A 26824-nucleotide genomic window follows, 5' to 3' on the forward strand; every position below is an offset into this window, starting at 1 on the left:
ACTGTGACTGATCTTAATATGCTGACGATTGTATTGGTACAAATTGATTGTGGCACTATAATGCCATAATTATCCTTTGAAAAAACTTACGTAGTAATATTTCAAAATAAATTAAGACTAAGAGCATGGGGAACCTTGTTCAAGTATAAAATTTGTAGTTTTTAGTCTTATACCACGGGTATCCATGACGCTTGTAACAGTATCAATCCGCTATTCAATCAGTGTTCCACTCTTGAAGGCTTTCCATGTGAGCTTATTGATCAACTCACCCAACAGCATAAGAGGCTTCTTAATATGTTATTGACCCAACTTATGTTTAAACGCTGATTTGACCTAACACATTGGTGGTCATTCCCTGATTCCTCAGAGAATGACTGCAAATAAGCACTTCTGAAAACATCCTTAAATTTTTCGAATTTTCTCTCCATATCCACGCTACAAGAATATTCAGAAACTCTTTCATAAAATAGGAATAAGGCTACCTGTGTTATTGGACGACATACCTTCCTTTTTTGTAATACCTTATACCTTATTTCGTATTCGGAAGTTATGCTTATAACATAGTCTGGGTGATCTGACAGATTGAACTGAACTAATATGAGTCTGATACAGGTATCCGTTGAGAAACAAAGATATTGTCAATACCAGTACCACATTGGAGAAAAAAGTATGACAAAAACCAACGGTCTCAAATAAATCTATTCGTTGTATTGCACTTATCTGACCCGTTCTTAAATGGACAAAAAAATCCTCAGTGACTAAAATTCCTTTATCTGCTCCCATCGCTAGCTTCTTATTTCTCTGCATGTAGTGCTCTTCTTACAATAAAGGGACTAGTAGATCCTTTGCTAGCAAGTTGGTCTGTCCCTTGAAATCGAGTTCGATATTGCTATGTTCCATTAGGTGTAGCTGATCAACACAATACCTTTTACTGTCCCAGAATACCGAAGCCATTACCTTCTTTACCCTAACTAAACTTTTTGTTGCTTGAAAAACTGAATGCCGTTCGCTCCCTCGAGACGGCAGGTGGTTTATTGAAATGTTAATCAATCTAGAGGAATGAGAACATGCTGTATAATAATATAATAAATAACTATTTTTTATTTTCAGGAATGTACAATGTATACGTGGAAGATTTTATGATAAGAGATATAAAATATATTTTTCATGGAATGACTTATGAGGAGCTTAAACTGTTACTTAAGGAAAATAGACGACTTCAAAGTTTTCCTCTGGTTGACAAACCAGAGAGCATGATTCTGTTAGGTAGCATTCAGCGATTACAACTTATTCAGGTAGATAGTCTATTTTAATATCAAGATCTCCTAGGATTAAGAAATATTTAATTCAGACAATTGAGAAACATATCGGAAGAGACAGAAGATTACAAGTGGTAGCAATAAGACAAAGAGAAGCTGCAGAAAAAGCGGCAGAAGAAGCCCGTAAACAAGCAGAAGAGAGAAAGAGAAGACCATCTAGATTTCAGGTGGTGCCAGCACCCGATATGCTTGAAAGACACACGTCTGAAAATCATTTGGAACCTCATCAAGTAAGTATAATAAAGCTAAGGCAGTCATATTCCAGTTAAAAAATTTATTAGGAATGAAAAATTTATTATTTTAAGCATACTTACACTCCAAACTTTGGCACACAACCTAAAAAATCAATTTTAAAGAAAACCAATTCCTTCACCCTTAAAGGATTTTCACCATTTATGAATACGAGTCCTGGTAGTACCCCGTATACTACCGTTACCGGAGCAGAGAGTAGAATTCGCTCAGCATTTGAGGCAATATTTAGGTACCAATACAATGTACATTCTTTAAAGATTCTTCCATATTATTTTTTTATTTTAGGAAATCTGCTCATCTTCAAGACGTAGATAACTCTGAAGGCCAGCATGTTTTAGATAGTCCCAGAGCAGTCCAACCTCAAATCGTGCCCGTAAGCCCTACAACTTCTAAGAAGGTCCAACTGGTATGTATGTATGCTATTCTAATACATATTTTCCAAATTCAGATTTTGATTGTGATTTAGTTTTTTTACTTTATGCATTTTAAATTTTAGCCTAAAGAAAGAGTTTGTGATATGAGTCCGGAAGACCAAAGAAAATGGGAAGACGAGCAAATGCGACAGCCCGTAGACTTTACAGCCTGCCAAATAGACCCTGCCCCATTTCAGTTAGTAGAAAGGACGTCACTGCTGAAAGTTCACTCTTTGTTCTCAATGGTGGGGGTAAATCATGCGTATGTCACCGCAATAGGTAGGTATTTTAATTTATTCAATAGTTTAGTAGTTAAAGCTTTCGTTAGCGCTAGTTAAATACTGATCTTATTCATGTCTATTTCGAAATGCAATGTTAAGATTAGAATAACTTATTCATCAACAGTATGAGTAGCAACTCAAGTAAGGAAGTGGCCTGCCTCGCTAACTTATAATCGGCAAAGCTAAATATGTAGGTTTCACGGGTCTGCTCAATACAAAACAAGACACTGTAGAGATGGATGAAAGCACTTGGTATAAGATAAGCCTGTCTCGCTAGTCAATTACTGCGCCTAAATAGATAGGAAATCTGGCTCGTTTGACTAGACATCGGCACGTAAGTTGCCATCTCCATACCCTAGGTATTGCGAACAGCCTGGAGTGCCTTTGGCGTTGGGAGGAGGAAGATACTGCATACCACGTCATTGAGGAGCGTCCAGCACTCTCCAGATATCTGGATAGTACTTATGGTTTGCTGAGCGACATAAAATTTCTCAGATCAGAACAGCCCCACTGGTGGCCAGATTTAGTTCAAATTCAAATCTTTATTATCCAAAATTGACACAATGTAGTGTATGGAATTCGTCCATGTTCAAAGAAGCTAAAATTGCAAACATTATCTACTATGATGAACTAGTACATATATTCAAGTTAAGATCCCAGGACTAACTATCTTATGAGGTCATTTAACGGCTTGAGGGTAATATTGCTCATATAGTAAATTCAGCTTACTTCCAATGGAGCTTAGAAAACAATATGATGATGAAAATATAGTGAACTGCATGAACTTTGAAATCAAGATACTAGCATAATAAGGGCAGTTTTTTAAGCAATAAGAGGATAATCTAAAGAAGTTAAACTTTGGAAAAGGAACTTGAATCACCGTAAAGAAAGTCGAGTAATTTTTGGTCAGAAAACCTAAAAGAGCTTTCCAACATTTGGAAATTTAATGAAAAGGGATATGACCGAACAAGGGCACCAAGAAATTTATGGGGGAAGAAAGGTGGAACAGATCAATTACCTGCGACTTCCTTAACAGATTTTACCACCACCAAATTTAATTCTGAAGTGATTTTTATTGCCCATTAGCTATATAACCTACTTACTAGTGATATAAATTACATACGATGTCAGACTTTTATTTTATGTATATATATTCAGCGTTTAAGTGTTTACCCATTCTTTTTAACTAAGATTTGATATTGCAAGTTAATACATTGATTTCTGCAAGTTTTGGCCAGACGTGTATATTCGCGAAATCAAGGCTAATGTTGAGCCTTTTAGTCAGTTGTGAAAGTCGCGGGCATTCACATGATGTTTTGTGTTTTTCGGTGCTATAAGAGAATCATCTAGAAGGTTTAGAATATTCTCACTACATTTTAAACATAATTTAAATAAAAATAAGTAGAAAAAATTAACTTTTTAATTGTATTATTTTTAGGAAAACTGGTCGGTGTTGTTGGTCTGAAGGAACTAAGAAAAGCAATCGAAGATGCCAACAGCGGCAACTTACCGCAACACGCAGATGCCAATCCGGGGTCGGGTTCGGTTAGTGTTTGTGACGTTAAGGAGCCACTCGATGACGTAGACTCTAGTGTCCAACTGGTTTCGAAAGTTTGAAATGACAAAATGGTGATTTTGCTTGAGAAAAAGTCTTTTTAGACGGCACCTTTTCACGCATTCCATTGTTTTGTGTCTTTTAAAGGTGTCTGTAGAAGTGTCCTAAAAGCATTCTATGATTTTATTACAGTTTTAGATTCTACGTAAAATTCCAAAAAAGACAGTATGACTTAGGACCTATCAAATTTCTTAGAATTTGAGGTCGAATTTCAAAATAGAAAAATGTATAAGATGTCCTATTCAAAAGACCATTAACAAGTATTATATAGGAACAAAGACAACATATTAGTTGACTTAAATATTGTATTAGGATGACGGCTTACCCTCACACTCACTTGTATCGTACCTCTCTTATACACATATCTGGGAATATCCTTATTTATGCCTACATTTTTGTATTTCAGACATTCGACAAAACAATTTGTTTCTTAATTTAGTAGTATAATACTCCAAATGTCCTTTTGTATATATTTAGCCAATATTAGAGAAGTAGCCATCTAATAAATAGTTTGACTGTTACATGTATATGTTTCCTATTTTTTGAAATGTCAAAAGACAATAAATTTTATAAGTAGCTATAGTTAAAATTTAAACTATTTTTATTAAATCAGCTTTTGATACTACTTTTAGATAGTATCCGAGAGAATATAAAGAACATAAAATATTTTGTTCGTTTTATTATAGACTAGGTATTCCGAAAGAAACTAAAAGGTAAGCTGATATAAAGCCTCTTAAAGTGCTCTCCCACACACCGAATTATGATTTTTTCATTAAAATATTTTTCTTAAGAGAAAAGAAAGAAAAAAGTTATTTTTCCATTAGAAAAAGACCAGATAAGAAGTTCCTTATCGTATTCAACCATTGTAATTTGACTCAGTACAAGAAAGTATATTGCGCCGCCTCACTCATAAATTAACTGCGGAAATCAATGGATTTACTTGTAATAACAAGTTAAAAAATTACTTTTTCTAACTAGCGTTTGACCCAAACTGAACGAGATGACCGAGGGGTAAGTGAGGACTGTGGAAAAAGTACAATCTATCCTATCCGGCAGATTTTGCTCATTTACTCTAACTTTTTGCCAGTAATATGATATATATTAAACGAATACGATCACGAGTATCAAGTACTTTGTCCTATTTCTGAAGAAATGAGTTGAGGAGTAGAATTGTGTTAAATGGTATTATGATAAAGGGGGGATCTCAAATTTTCACAGGTGTTAAATATTCACGTCGGTATTTTAGGTAATAATAGTGTTAGACCAATCCAATAAATATAAGAAAATTTGTATATGATAATTGATAAGCCGACGATCGGGACTAGACTTAATTTTCACAGGTATTAAATATTCACGCCGGTATTTTAGGTAATAATAGTGTTAGACCAATCCAATAAATATAAGAAAATTTGTATATGAAAATCGATAAGTCGACGATTGGGACTATAAGATGCTCATTCAAGGAAGCAAAGGAAATCTTAACGGCTGATCTCGAGATGTTAGGGAAACTTTCCCGGAAATCTAGATTCTAACCAAACCATAACAAAACAGTAACCTAGATTCAGCTAAATAACCAACTCGCAAGAGCTCAGTGTCCAGTTTGAAAACACAACTCTCAAACATAACAAAAACCCCAAAGTACTTATGTGCACCTGACACTCGATAGAAGACTTTCGCTTAAGGGGCACTTATCAAAAACAGTAGAGAAACTGAAAAGCAACAATATACCTAAGGCAATTGTGTGGAATATCTTGGGGGTGCTTTAGCTTCTACTCTCCGCTCGACAGCCCTAGAGCTCTTCTACTTAGCTGTGGAATGCTGTTCTTCGGTATGGCTCAACACGTCCACAAAATAGATGCACAGCTCAACAATACAATAAGAATGGTTGCTGGCGTGATTAAATCCATTACTATTGAATAGTTTCTGGTGCTGATCCCACCCTCCAACGTTTAACAAGAAACTATAGAACAGAGATTTACCGATCCATGTAGACATCGAAGACGCTAACCATAACCACTTTCGATCTAGCAAACCAACAACCAGAACCTATTTAACCTCAATGGGAGACCCACGAAGTATCACCAATAATGAGTATCAGGAATAGACGAGCATTAATAACTCACCACCAGGCTTTGACTCATAAAAAAAAACCTTGTGCACGTAAATAGAATCAATAGAGTATACAAATTTGTTGATTGTTTATTTGTAATAATTTTGTTGTCATATATATGCGTTGTGCCATACGCTAAATAGATAAATAAAGAATTTTTATTTAACTGTATTTATTAAAAAAAAAAGAATGTTAGCAAATCCCAATTAATGCATCAGTTAACAAACCAGTTGATTAGGTCCGCAAGTAGTATCCATCGATACTAAGCTAACCCTCCTACGGACTTAGTAAGGGTGTAGCAACAAACTAGAGCGAGTACTGACCTCATACTGATCAATATTGGTACACTATACGGTATAGTAGGATCGCCAGACCCTGTCTACTAAGAAATAATTGTCTTTTTTTCAGTTCGTCACTTTCCCTCTAGGAGGGAATAATGAGTAACCTGACAGTATCGTTCTCTCTTTAACTTAGGTTTCGTCACTTAATAGAAAATAATATATATAAAAAATTCCAAATTGGCTTAGCAGAAATTTTGTCGTGTCTGTTGATCTGTTCCGCTGTGTCGCATTTTCAGTTGTGGTGTGAATTCACCCTAAGGTGTACGTATCTTTTTTGTCCGTCAACTGTCGACGTACAAGTTTGAGGTTAGTTTTCTGTCATTATATATATTTTGTTTACAATTTTCATTTTTGTGTCTGTGTTGTTATTGTGTCTCTACTGTTAGATACAGACATGACAGTGGTTTCGTGTATAAAATTTTCAATAAATATCCAATAAACCGGAAACTACCAACTATCCATAAAGATGAGCAACTAATCCTCAACAGATTTGATATAACCACTGCAAAATCATACACAATAGAAAGTGAAATATGAAAATTCCTATTAATGTCTCTGACCCAAAAAAGGGAATGAGTTATTTTCTTTCTGTGGGCAGAATATTAGCTATCTTATCTACACTGATAGTAGCAGGAGCAATATTGTTTCTTTGTAAAGCTTATATAAAGTTCCTGCTATTTTGGTTGGAGAAACAAGATGGTATCATAATTTCAGCAACAATATGTGTCCTGTTTATTGTTGTTGCTCTTCCAATTAGTGTAGGATACATAGTTTTAGTACTAGCCTCAGGATATTTATTTGGAATTACCAAAGGATTATTATTAGGTATGTGTTTTGTACTGATTTTTCTTTAAATATGATAAGCACTGAAGTCCCAGTTGTAGCTACATTTGTTGCTATCAAAATCATTCTGTAACATGAGTTTTTATTAATTTTTCTTTTAATTTACACATATTTCCAGTTTTTTTGCAAAAAAACTTTAAAAAGTAAAAGTTTAAAAAGTAAATAATTAAAGTTACTTGTAGAAAGGCTGGAAAAAAAAACCTCATAAACTAGTTTCTCACAAAATGTTCTGACAAATGCTTATTCATAGATATTTTATATGAAGATTAGTGTTCCAACATCTAGTGATGTAGTAAAATATGTGAAAAAAAAACACAAAAGAAAATGAGTTTTTGGGAGATTACCAAAATGGTGCGGCACTGCTATTTATATTTCATTGATGCTGAAAATCAGGGTAGCATCAATTATTATTTGCTGGTGGCTTGTACAGACCTAAAAAATATTTTCAGGGGAAGGGGTTTATTTGAAAAATCCAAGATCTCACTTAAGACCATTTTGTATCGCAGAGCATAAGTTTCAATGTCTGCACTCACTGTATCCCCACTCTGAATCCATCCATGGCTGGTGATGATACTTTTGGGAATCCCAAAATTTGAGTCTGACAATCGTATTCATTGATGTTGACAGCCTAGGAATTATTGAGTGGAGTTAGTGGTATTTTGTAATTTTTTTTATGTGGTCAGTTTAAGAGTGGTTAGTGTGATTCAATAAATGGGTTTAAATTTATTAGTTACCTAAATAATGTTATCATCAAGTGTTTCTTGGAGAAGAAAACATCAGTAGTCAGCAGTCAGTAAGTACTTTTTTAAAGTACCTACTTATTTAAAGTACCTTACTTATTTAAAGTACCTACTAAAAAGAAACCACAAAAAAACTTAACTCCAAGTAGGTTGTACTTTTTGTGAACTTCAATTATACAAAAATAACAGAACACATTAAAAAGTGCTTAAAATGTCCCAATAAAATCAACATTAAATATGGGGTGATTGAGAGGAAGGAACAGAGAATTGGATGCAGAAGAAGTTAAAGGTATGTATCAAAAAAGAATTACGTACTTACTTTTTTTATTTATTTACTTTAAACTAGTCAGACAATTTTATGATATTACCAAATATTTTTATACAGATAAAACTTAAGAGATTAGAAGATATTAGAAATTTGCTAATTATATTTACAATGATACTGAAAACCCAGTTAAATGAACTGCTTAGCCTGGCTATCTTTTCAAGGCAAACACCGCTGGCTTAGCCAGTCTGGCTATGGTAGAAAATTTACAGTGGCAGATCTTTTTTAATTCTTCAGACTTGGTTATCAAATACCAACCCGCCATCTTGTATCAGGGCAAGTTTGAAAGTGCCAAAGCTGTTGCCGTTACAAAAGTCATTTGGCAAATCCACATGTTGTCAGCATGGGTAAAGAAAAAACAAAAAGAATGAAATGTAAGCTGCAGTCTTAAGCTACCAGTGCCTACCAGATGGGGTTCATTAGTTCTGGGCGTTCAATTATTGCTGGCTAACAAGCAAATAATAAAAAGAATATTAATAATAATATGTTTATTAGTTACCAAAATAATACATTATAAATTATATAGATCATCACAGAATCAACATTAAGTTGTAAAGAAGAGTTTGAAGCAAAAGAAAAAACATCATTACCAAAAGGATAGAGAAAGGATCTCTCCTTCTAGACTCAAATGATTCAATCAGGTTAGTGTTGAAGATCATGCAACAAAAAAAAACACATACTGAATCCGACATCAGAGCTGTATTTGGCTTAGAAAGTGCTGCTTCATTCTAAGCTTAAAACTTAGTTTGGAGGAAGCAAACTGGCTAATGTTAAATTTATTTATATAATGAACAATCAAATATGAAAAAGACCTCTTAAACAATTCTTTATTTGCAACAGGATAGTCAGAAGATCCTTCTATCTAATGTTAAGATTATGCACATCCATACAAATTTAGTGTTTTAAATTTAAAAATTTTATAAAAAAAAAAATAGAGTGTACCTATGTAAGTCTCATCATCAGTGCATACTCAATCAGTTTGCTTCAGTTAACTTATGAGATATGTCGTCTCTCCTTCTTACACCATAAATAAACCTTAGACAACAGTTTTGAAACTTCTGAATTCTGGGTGCATTAGAATAGTTGCATTAGAATCAAGTGCCTGACAGAAAATATAGACTTCAGAGCGGAATATCCATTTCTTACTTTATTATCAATTTTATACAAGCTTTAAATTTTTAGCAGATGTTTTAAACAATATAGCATTATTGTTTAAAAGGAAATTAAAGTTTTCCAAGATATATGCTCGGTGATTATCACTACAGACAAGAATGGTAATTAATTTGGTAGGGTTAATACATTGATTAGCATTAACTACCTCAGAACTTTTGAGCAAAAAGTAAAGCTGCATGTCATCTGCATAGCAATGATGTTTGCAGCGTTTTAGATTATTAGTGATTTGTAATATAGAGGGTATATACTAACAGGCCCAAGATGCTACCTTGATGCACTCTGAATACGACTGTCCATCAAGTATAACCTTTTGCTTACGGTTAGATAAAAAAGATGCGACCAATGCCAAAGCTAAATTACCAAATCCGATATATTCCAATATACCCAATAATATCTTATGGTGACAATGTCAAAAGCCTTTGTGAAGTCTAGGAGTTCCATAACTCAAACTCAAAAATGCTTTATTGTCAATATAAACATAGAAGTTGTAAACAAAGCCAATAGACTGTACATTAAAGGAATAAAAACGAGAAACTAATTTAAAATAAAATAAAATTATATAAAACTTTAAAAAATACTTAAATGCTAATCATTAAAAAATTCACTTAAACTATAGTATGCTTTACTAGCAAGAAATATTTTCGTCCTTGTACATAGGCTTTTTTCAGTCTTAAGTTGTCTTATTTCTAGTGGAAGTTTATTAAACAGCTTTCTACCTCTATATATGATAGAGCTACGGACAAGTTCAAAATGAGGAATGGGTAGCCTTAACAAATAATTTTGTCGCGTATTATAGTGGCTTCCTAAGTGGAGTTCCTGTTTATATTTTCTAAAAACTAAGCAAACTGTTTCCAAAATAAAGATACAACACAGGGTTAAATTATTATGACTTACAAAAAGCGGGCGACATGAGTCACGAGGCTTGGCCCCACATAGCTATCTAAGCTCTTTTCTGGAGTACTTTTTTGTACTCCAGAAAAGAGCTATCTACAGCCCTTTTCTGGAGTACAAACACTGAACTAAAAATTGAATTTGAACATGAACCCCAAAAGCAAATTCCATATCGAAGGTGCGACTCGATAATCGCGAATTATGCAGATATGGCGATGGAGAAATTAAGACTGGTGGCAATAACCCTTAGGGAGTAGCAGCCTGATGAGACTTTTCTACATACATTCACAATATGGTCTTCAAATTTATGGAACTTGTCTATGGAAAGACCCAAAAACTTACTGAACGGTGACATGGTGATAACTGTAGCCTGATTATTGTCTTTCAATATCTTAAATTACCACCAAGGCAAAATTGAAGGACGGGGTGCAAGGGTATATTATACTTTTGGAACTCTAAAACAATTACCTCCGTAGAAGGTAAAAACCGATGTGTCACGTGTTACTGTGTTATTAAAAAAAACAGTTGATCCCTCATTAAACAATGTACTGTTATCTAATGAGGAATTTGATGTAAGAGCATTTTTGAAAATCGAAAAGACTTTGCTATTTATAATGTTTATTTTTTAGCTAACCTTTTCGACCCAAAACATAAGCCGTCATAACAAAAATAAAGTTCTATGAAATGAACACCATTGAAGCTATAAACCCTATTGCCTGGTGGAATGGTCTTTGCTTGACTTACTGCACTCTCCAAATTAGCTATTCGCCTCAGAGAGTTGCCGCCAACATCAGCAGTGTGTGAAAGATAATTTTCTTTATATTCAGGAATTCACACGAAGAAGTAGAATAGGCTGACAAATACATAAGCTGCAGAAATTGTGTATGTAGTAAGAGGACTTAGAATGCTGAAATTTATCAAGAGGAATACCAGGTACATTCAGGATACCAAAGCAATAACATCCCTGTATTATTGCTTGGTTCGTATAGCATTCTTGAGTACTGCTACTCTATTTGGTCATCCAACTATACGGTTCACAAGAAGAGGTTGGAGAAAGTTCAAAGCAAATTTCTAAACTATTTGCTTTTTAAGCATCATTTTCCTTCAGTGGGCTTACAAGTACAGTGAGCTGCAAGCTCCTTGTGTGGTATTAAAAGCTTGAAAGAAGGAAAGACGCCATGTGTCTGTTCTTGGTAAAAGTTTTTGAGGGACCAGATATAGAATTCTATTTTATCAAGCTTACAATCTTACTAACTATGGCCAGACTGCATTCATTGACAGACTTAGTCACAACTATAATGTCTTTTTCTTGGACTGTGGTATATTTGTTTTCTCCGCAGCAAGCTTTGAAAGAAGAATGAGCCTTAGTTTTTAACCAGAACTGTAAGGTGATTGTCTTAGCGATAATTGACTATGCCTATATTATGTTTGTCTATACTTTTTATTTGATCACCAATTAGATACTAAAACGCGACGCGATGTGAGAGCCCACCACCTCCCCCAGTGCTTTTACCTGGTCCGTTAAAAGCATCTGGGCCTCTCTGGCAGATGTTCCTTCGGGTTTCCGGGCCAGAGGCCTAATAAACCTTCAATTAAGTACTGTAATGCCTTTAGTATTCTTATTTGTATAGTTACATGATATTTTTGTTTGGTGTCTTAATGTAATCATACCATTTAGAATAATTCTGTAGCTGAGTATGTCAAAGAATGAATAAATAAATAATTTTAAATTAATTGCTGAAGCAGAATCAAATGATCAAGGAGAATCGTCTAGTTCTGAACCTAGTGCTGGCCCCTAGCTTCGAAGAGATTAGAGAAGAGACTAGATTCAGAACCGGAGGAAGTGAGCGAGAAAGGTTCAGAATTCGAACAAAATTGTGATACTTGATTTAAGAGATTTGCATAATTAATTTATTTTTTTTATCATTACTTTCTTTTTTTGCTTGATAACTTTTCAATATTTTTGCTAAGTTTTCTTATTTGTTTAGAAATATAAATAAATAAACTTTGACTATACTCACCCCTGGTATTTTTATTTTTACTTAATTTTGTTTAAATTAATTAGGTATAATATTTGATTTGTTATTATGTATGAAATATAATACATATTTTTTAGGCAATTGCAAAAAAACGGATTAAAAAAAAACAAAGGCTTCGTTTTTTTTGCAATAAAAATGGTTTAAAAAAAAGAGAACGGTGTTTTTATTTTTTTATCACTACCATCATCTCCGGAACTCTGTCATGGGTGCAAATATTCAAATCTCATGTTTTATTTAGGTGTTTTTGTAATGGTGTCACCACTTATTAATTATTTTGGACAAAATTAATCTATAATAATCAAAATATATTAACAATCCTCATTTATTTACAAATTCTTAATAATCTAATCTAAAAAGAGAATAAGTTTACAGTTTTTAGTCATGAATGAATTGTTTATTCTCTTATATTAAAAAATTGATATATTTTATTAGCCATGTTTGGTGATGGATTGATTCTGAGGCATATCTTTCCAATTAGAGCAATATTTTCGGATATGGGAGAAGGCGCTTTTATTGAATCGTTCTTCATATTATAATGTAACTCAAAGGGTATACAGATTCTCTTGGTTGCAGCAACATCTGTTTCTAAAATAGAAAACTTGAATAATATTTAAGAGTATTTAAAACAACAGCCAAATACATAATAATAAGCTAAAATTTTTGTTATTCTTAATTTACAATGCCTCAAAAAAATTGTGTGAGTGATCGACTCAGGTTTTTGAATGCAAAACATCATAAAACTCTCTGGAACTCACTTAACTTTCTAATCTGCAGATCAACTACTCAGTTTGAAGATATCCCAATTAGTAAATCAGAGTAAGGGCATTCAAATTTTGTTGGTTATCTATGGTTACGCCTAACACCTAAACTCCTTACAATACTTAGTAATAATTAGTTCTAGTAATTTACTGTTCATAAGCACAATCATTTTTAAAAAACAAAAGATCTCTGATCCGTTTTCTTATAAGTAACCTTTTTTTTCTCTGGCCATATAGTAGGTAGTATCACATTATTATTGGTTTTTCATTTATTCGTAACAATCATATGAAATATAAAATTAATGAAAAATACAATGGTTTATTAAGCTGTTTCTATACATGGAATTATTGTTTTAAACGACACTCATAAAAAATAACTATGGAATACTGATTAATAGTATAAGACTTAGAAAATTCTATTTTAAAAATTGTAAAACCATTTTGCAGAAATAAAATTGATTTATTCACATATTAGCATTATAACTTAAATTAAACAGTTTTTTGTTTGTACATAATATGGCACCAAAATGTAGTCTAAAAAATTATCTTAAAAAAATGATCAAATTTCACTCTTAAAGGCATAACAGCCACATTTTGTTAATAAAGAATTACACGTAAAGTTAAAAGGTTTAAAGAAAGTAATATTTTATATCAATAACAATATATCCATATTATTCGAGTTTCAAAACCCAAAGAACCCCTAATGGTACAAATCTTTTGGAGACACGCTACATTAATTTAAAACTTTTCCACCACTCTCGATCACTTTTGGTAATTTTATAACATGAGTTAAAAAATCTATATACAAAGCTCTAATTTTAAGTACTTACGAAAGCAAAATAAGGCTACACAACAGAAGAAAATTAACAATAAAGTGCACTTCATCTTTTATAAGATTTAACAGTCTATTTAGTGTTGTTTAGGATCTGGCTATTTCTCTATAGAACAGTTATAGGGTTGACGCTGATATTTATTATAAGTTATTTTTTTTTTTATCTATTTTGTCATATATCTTTAATGAATCATCTCAAACTATAGCAACAGCATGGATGCAGATGATTTTTTTCCAAGTAAGGTGTTTTTATTTTTTTAGGTTTTGTTCTAATAATAATTGCAATTCTACATCTTTTCGTTGGATGAAATAATTCGCATGCAGGTAAATGATAAAATAATATTCCTAATTTAGGCATGAATATCCCTTCTTAAATGCTTACTATTTTTGAAATGTACATATTGTTATAATGTGTGAGCAAAATCTTATCTTATAGAAGTTTGAACCCCTAGTAAATAAACCTTTAGCCTAAAAAGGCCTTTAATAGTTCTAGGTCTCTAGTAAAATGGCTGATCACATCTTTAAATGGAAGCTCTTGATTCTTAGTGTGTTTCTTTCTCTACTCTTCAATCTGTTTGTGAATGATCTTCTGGATGTCGTTAATTATGGTTGAGTAAGTAGCTTTGCAGATGACTTTAAAATGTATGTGCAAATTGAGATAATGTTTTTAAGATTCAGGGTATATTTTGCAACTGTCTATGATGAATCATAACTCTTCATGTAGACTATTTGGTGAGCCCTTATAGTAGGTGAGCATGGTTCCTTTAAATAACATTAAAAGGACTTAAGAGTATTGGATGCTGCCAACCCATACAGCTCGCATTTCTCTCTTCATGTTTATACACTCCTTTATATATCATAGGTTATTTCTTTATTCATCTGGTCTCCTCGATATCATTTAATGGATAAGAGAGTGCTACATTCCTAAAAGGAATATCATATTTAAGAATTGAATATACTATCGAGCTAGTCTATTTAATCAGATTAATCCACTGTTTTGAGTTGGTTTTTATTAAAATATTTAGGCTTAGTAAATACTTGCTGGTCCAGATTTTGGTCAATGTATATGTTTAGAAGAGGAATATTTAAAATATCCTTATTCCCTATCTGGATTGACAAAAATGATATCTTTCAAGTGTAGTCTCTCAAAACTTATTCTAGATAACATTTGAGATACAATTCAATTAAGATTAAACCGGACAGCTCCAATTTCACATAGACATGCATATTCTTGCGAATAAATTAACATCTGGATGCTTTGCTGTCAGGATCAGTGTACAGGAACTTGGCCCAAAGATTGGCAAGATAGTTTATTATTCATTATTTCAATTACATCTCCGGTACGGTATTGCCTTCTGGAGATTCTTTAAATGTTGTTTATTATTCAAAAAAGGTCCATTCGATACATTTGTGGGGTAAATTCCAGAGTTTACTGTCGTTTGCTTTTCATTTTCGAGACTGCTTGCTTAATCTAAATGGTTTTACCAAGGCAATAGTTACCGAGAAATTTCAGACTTGTTTGCAGCTTTTTTTCCAAATAGGCCAATACCAGGAAAATCAACAGTCAATAGAACTTACAAAATTTGAGCAAATAATTGCAAATGTGAGGCAAACAATAAACGAAAGAATCAACGGCAAGAAAACGAAGAAAATAGTAGAGACTTGCATGTTCTTTTACCCGTGGAAGAAAATGAAGGAAAAATAAGTACAAAAAATCTTGGAGAAATTATGGGCATTGATCATACAACTGCGTTTCGGGCTTTATGGAGGCCTCATGTCTTCCATATTTGTACAGAAATATTTCTCGTATATATATGAATTACGGCGCCAGGAGTTCTTTTTGGATATGATGGAAAGGGCAAACATGGGGGGAATCAAGAGGTTTGGTATCGAATGGATGGTTGCCCGGCGTCGTATTTACATTGTCTACTATGATACGACTTACATAACGAAAACGGCGCGTCGAAACACGGTAGAGGTTGCTTATACTAATTTTTCCTTTTACCTTACAAAGTCTATCACTTTACGACGCGACGCCGCGCCGCATGCAAAATACAGATACGCTCATAGGTATTATAAAGAAATAGGATTAAATTTTATTTATAATTTTTTACAATAGGAACATAAAACATAAGCATAAAACATGAAAATAGGTAAATAAAAAAAATACATTATTTAATGAGACTTGGCATTTGGAATATTTTTGTTAATACGAGGGTCAAGTAAAAAGTAAGGTTCCCACATTTTTTTCAGGTGTCAGACATTTTTTATTGAAATTGCGAATTACACTATCTGAAAGCTTGGTCTCTTAGCTACTTTTCTACATAGTCGCCAAATTTTTCTACACATTTTTGCTGTCGAGAAATCCACTTTTGAAATCCTGCCTCTAAAACCTCCGCCGCCAACCCGTTGAGGTACGTGGTGACTGCATTCTGGACCTCTTCGTCCGTAGCGAAGCGTTGTCCACCCAGGTGTTGCTTCAATTTCGGGAACAAGTGTAAATCGCTCGGTGCAAGATCAGGGCTATAGGCAGCTTGCTCCACGATTTCCCAGCTAAATTGTTCGATTAAGGCTTTGGTGTTGCGAGAGACGTGTGGGCGCGCATTGTCGTGATGGAGCCTAACGCCCTTCGTGAGTCTTCCTCTCCGGCGATTTTGGATGGCTCTTCTGAGTTTCTTTAGTGTCTTGCAGTATTTTTCCGAATTTATGGTGGTCCCAGTAGGCATGAAATCCACGAGAAGGACGCCTTTACGGTCCCAAAAAACCGTAGCCATCCCTTTTCCTGCGGAGAGCGTCTGCTTGAATTTCTTCGGTCTGGGCGAATCGGAATGGCGCCATTGTTTGGACTGTTGTTTGGTTTCCGGCGTGACGTAATGGCACCACGTTTCATCTCCTGTTACAATAGAGTCCAAAAATTCTTCGGTATTCTCGGCACATTGCTGAAGAAACTTCCAAGCACACTTGACGCGGTTCTCTTTGTGGGTTTCTGAGAGCATATGCGGTACCCACCGCGCACACACCTTGCGATAACCGAGTTTTTCAGTCAAAATGTTGTCGATTGTTTTCTCTGAAACCTCAGGCACTTTTTCAGCCAGTTCCCGAAGCGTTGCTCGCCGATCCTCCTGGAGAAGACGCTTGATTTTTGCCACGACGTCGTCGGACACCGATGGCCTTCCACTTCTTGGCTCGTCGTGAATGTCTGTTCGTCCTCCGGAAAACTCCCTGCACCATTTACGGACGTGTTGCACACTGATGCAAGCTTCCCCATAAATTTCTGTTAACTGCCGATGAATTTCAACAGGCGGTAACTTCTTGGCGTTGAGAAAACGGATCACTGCCCGGATCTCGCACCTGGCGGTGACGGCGATTGCGGGCTCCATCTCGAACGGCTGTCAGGCCGGTACTGAGCGTCGTAGCGACTTCCCCGGCCGCTAGGAATGAACAGGGGGAACAGACGCACACGGCGGTGTTGCCGGATTTCGCCTAGCAACACGCGCGGCGGAGCTACAGCGTTGGGAACCTTACTTTTTACTTGCCCCTCGTATTTTACATCAGGTTTCGTTTCGTTTTAGAGTCAATCTAGATTGCAGACTTTTGCAACCAGAAGTTAGGCCTGGCCGTATTTTTCTCCTGGCTTTGGAAGTCGGTTGTACCCCAATTTGTCGACCACGCTGATCTAAGACACTTCTTTTGCTTGCCAATTGACAAATGAATGATTGCATTTGTGTGGCAGTAGTTAAATTTTTAAAAATGTAAACTTCTTCTGCATGTCGTTCTTCCATCAATTTGTTGGATGACTTTACTTGCTCGGATTCGACCATATTTGTTTCTAAATTCATCATTGGTAAATTATGAAATTTATTTTTAATTGGATGAGATTGTAGGAGTTAATTCATCCATGTCATCATAGAACGTCTCAGAAATTTCACTCCCTAATGCTAGTTTTGCAAACGCTACCCTGTCTGTGTAGCTCAATAGAGGCGAAGTATTAATTAGTACCGAAAACTGTTCCTGAACTGCGCAAAGATATTTGCAAAACCGTCCTCCTACGCCAAAATGACAATCACATAATGCTACATCTGTATAAACTATATAGAAGAGTTGCTTATCTTCACCTGAACAGACATGAAAAGTTCGATCATCTACTTTATAAACGTCTAAATTTTTAGCTTTTCTGGAAAAATCTAAATATGCTAATTTTGATCGATTTCGCCTTGAGTTGGCAAACTCTATTAAATGCCTCTTGTGATACGCTTTCAAAACAGTAAAGATGAAATCTACTAAAGCACATGCATTAAATGCTTTACACCTCTGAAGAACAATATCTTTGAATACCCGTATAGAGGCTTCTACAAAGTTATGTGTATTATTACCTTTCGTGAAAACATCTTTTCTAAAGCATAGGCACCATTCTGTCTTTCTCTTCCATAGTGAAGAAATGTGATTCAAAAGGAGGGGATACTTCTTGCATCGCACTGCGATTCAGCTTCTTCAATACAAGAGGAATAAATTACACACTGGGACATTTTCATAATTTCCTTTCTATGTTCTTTGGCAATTCCATTCTCAGATGCCCCTCAGATGTAAAGTGAAATGAACAGAGAAGTAAATGAGATTGTGGCAGTTTTAAAATTGCACCTAATAGGATTAGTAAGTTTAACTACACTTATGGGATAATGGCCTAGTAGCTAAATCCAACTGCGGTACCTCACAGATAAGTCATATATTTTAAATGTATCAGTCTAATTTAGCAAAACATTTCAATGAAATGCCCTATTTTTATTGTAAATTTAAATATAAATCAGAACACTTTAACGCTACAACTTCTGGCGAATTAAAAGCTCGATTTTTATCTAAATACCACGATAAAATAATTTCCAAATAATTTTAGCGTTCGTGAAAAAATGTAATGTGCTTACCTCCATTTTTCATATAAATATCTTATTTGCCCATCGCTTGGATTTATTTTAGCGTTAGCCAATGTTTCTTGAAACTTTAAATTTTGCATTAGGGCCAATTCGTGAAATGCTTTAGCTGCACTTGGACTCATTCCTTCATCAAAATATTTTAAAAACGCTTTTTCAACGTCTTCTGTGATTCGTAAATAGCTATATGCTTCAGCCACATTAATTCAATCACTGTGTTCAAATGTGACCTAGAACAGAAAACGCAACTAATTTTTAGGCAAATTTGCATTGAAACAATACATATGGCGAGCAACTCTAAGTTGATTCCATTATCTAATAAAAAATAAAGCTTAAATGAAAAACATAAAAAAATGCGTTTCATTTTAAATTATTTTTGACTCCATCAAACTCCTTTAATAGAAGTGCCCTAATATAAACCATACGACCAGTCAAACTGCTCAAATAGTTTCCGTTTTTTGGTTTGTGATACACAGCCCATTTAAAATGATAGGATTGTGAAAAACTTCTCATAAATATTATGACTATTAAATTAAACTTATATGATATATAAGTGTGTGATAATGGTATTTAACCCTTCTTTCAACGAACAATCTCGTCTTATGCTTAACTACTTTCCCAAGGGAACCATGCTGGCACACATATACTTTTCGATATATTAAACGCTGAACGTTCGGATATGAATATCGAATAATCCAGTTAGTTGACGTGTAATCTCTAAAATCTTCTACGATCTTGTCACAAAATGTTTGTGGCTGTCCGTTTTTATCATTATAGTGGACACGTATTGTACACGTATATTTGAAATCTTCAACAAATTCAAATTGAATTAACTTAACACAATATTCTGAAAGTAAATTTTTGGTTTATTCCATATTAATTAACGTAAGATTCAAATGCGAACGCAATTCAAACACCCTCTCGTTGGATATGCCGGCTTCCAGCTGTTTTAACGTAACCTAAACGTTGATATGGCGTCATAGCGCGATAGATTTTGCCCCTTACAGCGGTGGGGGCGTCGTAATGCGATAGAGTTTGTAAGGTAGAACGGGAAAATTATTAAAAGCAATGTTGCTTCGCTGCTTTATATCTAAATAACGCTTCCAATGGGAATGTTATTGGCGTGCGACACGTAATAAATTGGGCACCAATGTCTCGTGATCTCTCTCCCAATGATTTTTTTTCTGTGGGGCGATTTAAAAAATAAAATTTACAAGGATAAGAATTATCCAAATCTCGAAGAGTTGAAAACAAGTCTTTAAGTTTACAAGTTTTTTTTTAAATATTTCATGGTTTATATTATAATAATTTGTGTGCATGTGTACCAATACGAGTGTACGAATTTTCAATAATAATTTAATTAAACCCACAATTTTATTATGACAACTTTACTTGGAACTTTACCCTTACCTAAGTTTCTAACCTCGATACCTGTGTACGGGGCGACAAAAAAGACAAAATTTTCACCAAACTTTTCGCCAATAACTCCTTAACAGGCAAACCTACAAAATTAAAAGTTATCTTGTTGGTTGCAGATTTTAGTGTTCTTTAAATTACTTCCACACATTTTTTCTCTAAATTAATTAGGAGAGCCAATATTTGACCATATTAAAAATTACATGGGATTTCCTATGTCGAGCCTGGCGATATCGTACGTACCAATCGAAGTTTACAATTCACAATCCCCGTTCTCTAAGCAGGAAATAAGTTCTTCACCTTCTCCAGCCTACCTCAACCTTTACAAAAAAGTCTATATTTTGTGACAGCATTAATATACAGGGTGTTTCAAAATATATACAAAATTCGGTGCAAATATTTTGAAAGCGTAAAGATGGAGTTAAAATAAGACTTTTTATTCTATAAACATTTGTTCCATAATGCACCCCTCAGAGCTACAGCCCGCGCAATCGATTATTTGGAAACGTAACTACAATTATGCATCAATTCTTCTGAAAATTTGCATGTCCTTGTTTTTTTTGCGTGCTCTTTTTATTTTCCGTCTCAAAAATGGAGTAAATCCAATTTTAGGAAAGGATTCAGGAGAGCTTACCGTTCTGATGGTCCGTATCTTATATTTCCCATACGAAATTTAAAAATCTAGCAACACCATCTAATTAGCCATAAAAAAATATAAAATTTTTGTCTTTTGCATTATTTCGATATAATTAACCATTTTCGAGAAAATTGCTGAGAAACGAAAGCGGAGCATTATTAAACCCGATTAATCTATTAAATTAGAAAAAACGAAGTGGGCTGTGACTGTTTTAATTTTTTGTCAAATTAAATTTATTTTATCTAAAAATTAATTTGATTTGACAAAACGATAATTTTAGATTTTTTATGGCTAATTAGATCGTATTCTACATTTTAAAATTTCTTATTGGAAATATAAGATATGGGCCATCAAAAGGGTAAGCCCTCCTAAATCCTGTCCTAAAATTGGGTTTATACCATTTTTGGGACGGAAAATATCAAAAGGACCCAAAACAATTAGGACTTTTTAGCAAATTTCCAAAAGATTTGAAGTAACTGTAGTCAGTGTTCCAAATAATCAATTTTCTTCAAGCAGTTTGCGTGAGCTGTAGCTCTGAGGGGATGCATTTTAGGACACGTTTATAGAAAAAAGTCTTATTTTAACTCCAACAATACGCTCTTAAAATATTTGCACCGAATTCTGTAACACCCTGTATATAATCACCTTCCCATGCTGATTGACTTGATTAAAAAAAACTGCCTATCCCTGAGAATATTTAAAAGACAGTTAAAATGGTTGTTGATTGCAAAGGCCTACTATTCTCTCGGCGAATTTTTTGGGGATTTCCTATGATTTGGGATTGTGAACATTGTGTAGTGCAGCTTGTTAAATTTGTGGTTTGTAACTATGCGTCTTTTTGAACTTTATTGTGATATGTATAATGTTAACATGTTTTAATCTATTTAAGTAGTTTACTTTTCTGTGTTTTAGATTGATTTTAATTAAGTTGTGTTTTTTGTTTTGGTGTTTTTTTTTAAATTTTAATCATAAACTGTCCTTTATGGCAAGGCAAAAAAAAACAACAAAATGATTTTTATCAGTCCAACAAATGTAATATGGGAAAACTGGCGTCTCCAACTGTGGGTAAATTTAATAATTTTTATGGAAATGCTGGAAAAAGTCAGTAGAGATTTATTGACGCTGGTCCTATTCTTCATTTCAAAGATTATAGGTCGCAATGCCCAAAAGTAAAGTTTAGATTTATGGCTATGTTTTTTTGGGGTCAATTATCTATTTCCTTCTAGCCAATTTGGTTTTAGGAAGCTCAACTTGTTTAGGAGCATTATAGATGACTTTTGGGATGGAGCAAAACTTTGACTATGCCCACACTAAATAAACTTATTTTATATAATTGCATTCATTAGAGCAGTATAAAGCCTTTATAGCCATAGGCTCCAGTCACAGGCTCCAAATTAAGGGTCGTATCTTCCTTTGAGCCAGATTTCGTCGATTGTACTGTCTTAAGCTCAGGTTTCTCAGACCATGAAGCAGTGTTAACAAAGTTTTCCATAAGTAAATCTAAAAGTAAAAATGTTCTACGCAAATTAGGCCGTATTTTCTCGGATAAAAATTTTTTACATTTTAGGCACCTTTGTCAATCAACTGACTGGAATATTCTCTCTGACGACGTTGATTCAGAATTCTCTAGATTTGTAAAAACGCTATCTAGTCTTTCTCACAAATCCTTTCCTTTGAGACCTCTTAAAAAGAAGCAACATAACCCCTGGTCTGGAGACTGGCTAAATCTAAAAATGTGGCTAAGGAAACATGATCGATTGTTAATGCTTTGACAAATAAGCCTTCTTTGTCGAATACTATCTCCACTTCATCTGAGAACCTTAATGATTATTTTGTAAATGTGGCAAATAATTTAATGAATACCATAACTCCTTCCCATGATTCACTTTCATATCTTCCCATTGCAAATGAGAATTTCCACAGTTTTTTGTTTACGCCCGTAGTGTTACCAGAGCTTTGCAGTTCAATTAGGGAAATCAAAAACAAAGGCTCTTCTGGAATTGATGAACTTACTCTCAAAATGTTTTCAAATCTGCCCGAATGTACATTATGTCATCTTATTACTCTAATTAATCAGTCTTTTCAAAAAGGTGTTTTTCCTAACTGCCTTAAGATGGCGATAATAACTCCACTACATAGAGGAGGAGACAAAGATCAGTCTTCCAACTATCGCCCTATCGCTCTTCTTCCCACACTTCCAAAAATTATTGAAAGATTGGTTGAAAAAAGACTTCTATCATTTTTGCTAAAATATAAAATACTTACTTCCCATTCAATTTGGATTTTTAAATAACAAATACACAAATGATGCTATGTTTTCTCTTTTTAATAATGTATACTCTAGCTTAAACAACCAACATCATACAGCAACAATTTTCTGTGATTTTTCTAAAGCCATTGATTGTGTTAATCATGACATCTTATTAAAAAAGTTGCAATATTATGGGTTCAGAGGAGCGCCTTTTGAATGGTTTAAGTCGTATCTCAATAACAGAAGTCAAGCTGTGAGAATTGATTCGACTATGTCTTCTTGCAAGCCAATACAAAGTGGAGTGCCTCAAGGTTGTGTACTTGGCCCTATTTTGTTTCTTATCTTCATCAATCACATTGCTAATCTAAATATTAACGGTAAAGTCTGTCTATTTGCTGATGATACTAGTTTTACCTGGAGTAATCCGGATATATCTACACTTCATAGAACCGTATCAAGTGATTTAACTACTATCAAATCATGGTGCGACTAATCTACTTTGTCTCAACATTTCCAAAACTAAAATATTGTCCTATAAAAATACCTTGCAATCTTTTGTACTTGGTAACGCAACAATTGACGAAGTTGATTCTGTAAAGTTTTTAGGGTTAACTGTTGACAACTCGTTAAAATGGGACACACATATTGACTCTTTATCAAGAAAATTAAGTTCCGCTTGGTTTGCGTTAAGATCAATTTCTAAGGAGCTTAGCCTGCCTACTTCTAGAACAGTTTATTTAGCCCTTTTTGAATCGCACCTTCGATACGCCCTTCCATTCTGGGGTACATGTAGTGCAACTCAATTTGACCGTATTTTTAGACTACAAAAGAGAGCTTTCCGTTATACATTGAGACTTAAATACAGAAGTCATTGCCAGCATTTCTTCAAAAAATTTCAAATATTAACTCTTCCATCTTTATTCATATTTGAGTCCGTTTGTCTAATACGCAAACACGGTTCAGCATCTGATAGGCCTTCCCATAGTTATCCACTTAGAAACACGGAACATGATCTATACCTGCCTATTCCACATTCAGAGTTGGTCAAAAGTTCCATGTTATATAATGCAAAAAAAATGCACAATCATCTGCCATTGGAAATTAAATCCATCACCTCTTTTTTGCATTTCGTAGAGCATTAAAAGCATTCTTACTGGAGAGAGCTTTTTATACAGTTAACGATTTTTTTTCATTGATTTGAAATTTCGCACTAGCTGATTATGTATTTTTACTATCTGTACATGTTTAGGTATACTGCTTTGTGTAGCTATTTTAGGATTCTTTATAATTTTTTACTTTTTTAAACATTTTTTACATTTTTTTTAACATAGATTTTTTAATGATTTTTTTTTGACAGTGTATACATTAAATTGTATATTTTATAATAATATTTCTGACTACTTACAATTTTTAAATTGTATTAATCTGTAAATATTGTAGATATTCTATTCTATTCTATTTATTTATTTTTTGATTTTGTTTGGTTTTTTTCTTTAATTATGTTTTGTTTGTATTTTTGTGTCTTTTTTGTTTTACAGCTTTGTCTACAAAATTGTAACAATTTCCTGACAATAAAGCATTGATTGATTGATTGATATCTGAGGAGAAACTGCTGAATATATCCACTATAACACAGGGATCAATATTGGGTCTCTTTTTCATTCTTTTTTACATGATCAGTAGATTCTATATTCACATATATGCTCACTACGGCAACGCCACCTCATTGTAACCAATTCGAATGTCGTGGATTAACTGTGTCAAAGTTTATGGCGGATGTTGCAAACTGGTTAGTCTTCTCGCCATCATATAATACATTTTACGGTATAGTAAGGCCTGTTTCTTGAAGAAAGTCCGTAGTAGGATGAGCAATATAGGGACGTGCATTATTTTGCTGAAAAAGGACGTGTGGACGGCCCTCTAGATAAGGTAGTAAAGTGGTTTGTACGATCTGATGAACATAACGCACATGAGTCATATTGCCTCAAACAAAGAGAAGGGGTGATCGACTACCTTAGACGCAATATGGCAGTGGCTCCCCAAACCATTATTCTGGCAGTCTTGTGTACATGTTTCACAACAGCAAATCCAATGTTACGCCGTTCTCCACTCTTGGCCCATCGTGCATACCTAGACAGAATCGCGATTGGTCGCTGAAGATGAAATTATACTATTCTGCCTCCCAATGTTCCTTGTTTATTGCAATTCAATGCAATCGTGCAATGTTCTCTGCTCCACTTCAAACATTGATGACAGTGGTCCGCAGTCAGAGGAAGCCGTTTCAACAGTGGAAAAAAGTCCATAGTCTGGAATACGACGATAGAGTTTACGCATAGTAACAGGTCTACCTTCTTCGTCAAACTATTGGTCAGTGTATTAGCAAAACGGTCTCGTAGGGCTAGTTATCTGAAGCGCCTATCTTGACGTTCTGTGGTACGCCTCGGTTGACCAGTTGGCCTTCTTCGTATTCCTCCTCTTTTTTCTATTCATATCCAATACACTCATTACCGTAATTGCAGTACAATTAATACGGCGGCCGATTTTGCGATAGGATAAACCAAAATCTCCATAGGCAATTATTCTACTATTGTCAAAATCGCTAACATGTTAATAATTTTGACGTGTTCGCCCTCGAGGTAATTTGTCATGCTTAACACTAGTAAACGGACGACCAATAACTAAAAGTATCTGTACTAATCAGTTCTCAACAAATGCCTTCTTCGGAATAACTAAAACATAAAATTTAAGAATGGTAAACAAAAACAAAGATAAAACGTCGTTGTTACCATAGCATGCTTTAAACAAAATCATTATAGTGTAACACTTCTTATGTTAGTGAGTATACTTGTAGACGACACGTCATCATTTCTGTAGTTTGAGACAAAATCTTGGTTCTACACATATGTTTATACGAAAGATTGTAGCTATGATTTTCAATATTTTAACTGTGGGCCCTGAATTAATTGAAGGGCATCGGCATCCTATTTATTTGTTTAATAGATAAATAGACCCTAACAAAACAATCATATAATTATACCTATTGCAATTTTTATTGACAATAAACGTTTAATATTTCAGTATTATTTGGAGCAAATGTAGGCCTATTGATTGCCCACAACATATTAAAAGTCGTAGGGCACCATCCGAGTATCTTCAAGTTTACTCAAAACGACATGGCTTCCGCGATTATGCAAGTCATTTCAGGGCCGCTTTGTTTTAAAATTGTTTTTTGCTCAAGACTGACTCCCATTCCGTTTGGTTTGCAAAATACCATTTTTGCTGTAAGTACAAACATGCTGTCTATATTTTTAATATTGACTAAAAGCAGTGTCCTTAGTAAGTAGCGTAGATGAAGTTCGCAGGTTTCGGACCAAGAAATCAAAAACTTCCTTTTTTGAAAAGATTTCGACGTTTATTTACGTCTTTTTCAAGGCTGTTTTCTATCGTTTGTTTTTTGTCGATTGCATATGGGATTATACTTTGAACAAACATAACATAAATCACACATAATATACAATATCTTTTTTTTTTATACTTCACATCACTAACATATCATTTCTACGATATACATACAGTTCATCTGGGGCTCGTTGCCATTAATATATATGCAGCGACCAAAAAGCTTCTTCACGGTAAACAGACTTGAAAAAGACGTAAATAAAC

The 26824-nt window shown here is 34.1% G+C and overlaps 2 protein-coding genes and 1 long non-coding RNA gene across 4 annotated transcripts in view; 2 read left to right on the forward strand and 1 right to left on the reverse strand.

Moving 5' to 3' along the window:
• LOC126738955 (chloride channel protein 2) overlaps positions 1–4546 on the forward strand; it is a 28244-nt gene extending 23698 nt beyond the window's left edge. Inside the window, exons 13-18 of the mRNA XM_050444454.1 lie at positions 1111–1295; positions 1352–1549; positions 1625–1800; positions 1857–1977; positions 2068–2263; positions 3704–4546. Of these exons, the coding sequence (XP_050300411.1) occupies positions 1111–1295; positions 1352–1549; positions 1625–1800; positions 1857–1977; positions 2068–2263; positions 3704–3882 (1055 nt within the window). The 3' untranslated portion in view covers positions 3883–4546. The remainder of the gene's footprint in view (positions 1–1110; positions 1296–1351; positions 1550–1624; positions 1801–1856; positions 1978–2067; positions 2264–3703) is intronic.
• A 2120-nt stretch (positions 4547–6666) lies between these two features.
• The window catches only part of LOC126738323 (transmembrane protein 64), a 29914-nt gene continuing 9756 nt past the window's right edge, over positions 6667–26824 (forward strand). For both annotated transcript variants that reach the window (XM_050443593.1, XM_050443592.1), the window contains exons 1-2: positions 6667–7156; positions 26240–26442. In XM_050443593.1, coding sequence (XP_050299550.1) covers positions 6865–7156; positions 26240–26442 — 495 coding nt within the window. In that variant the 5' untranslated portion in view covers positions 6667–6864. The remainder of the gene's footprint in view (positions 7157–26239; positions 26443–26824) is intronic.
• Positions 12629–16466, reverse strand: LOC126738325 (uncharacterized). The gene is made up of 2 exons (XR_007661298.1): positions 15878–16466; positions 12629–12927 (listed from the first exon to the last, which is right to left on the reverse strand). It is a non-coding gene; the product is annotated as an uncharacterized LOC126738325 (long non-coding RNA).

Source organism: Anthonomus grandis, chromosome 7, assembly GCF_022605725.1.
Source record: "Anthonomus grandis grandis chromosome 7, icAntGran1.3, whole genome shotgun sequence".
NCBI lineage: Eukaryota > Metazoa > Arthropoda > Insecta > Coleoptera > Curculionidae > Anthonomus > Anthonomus grandis.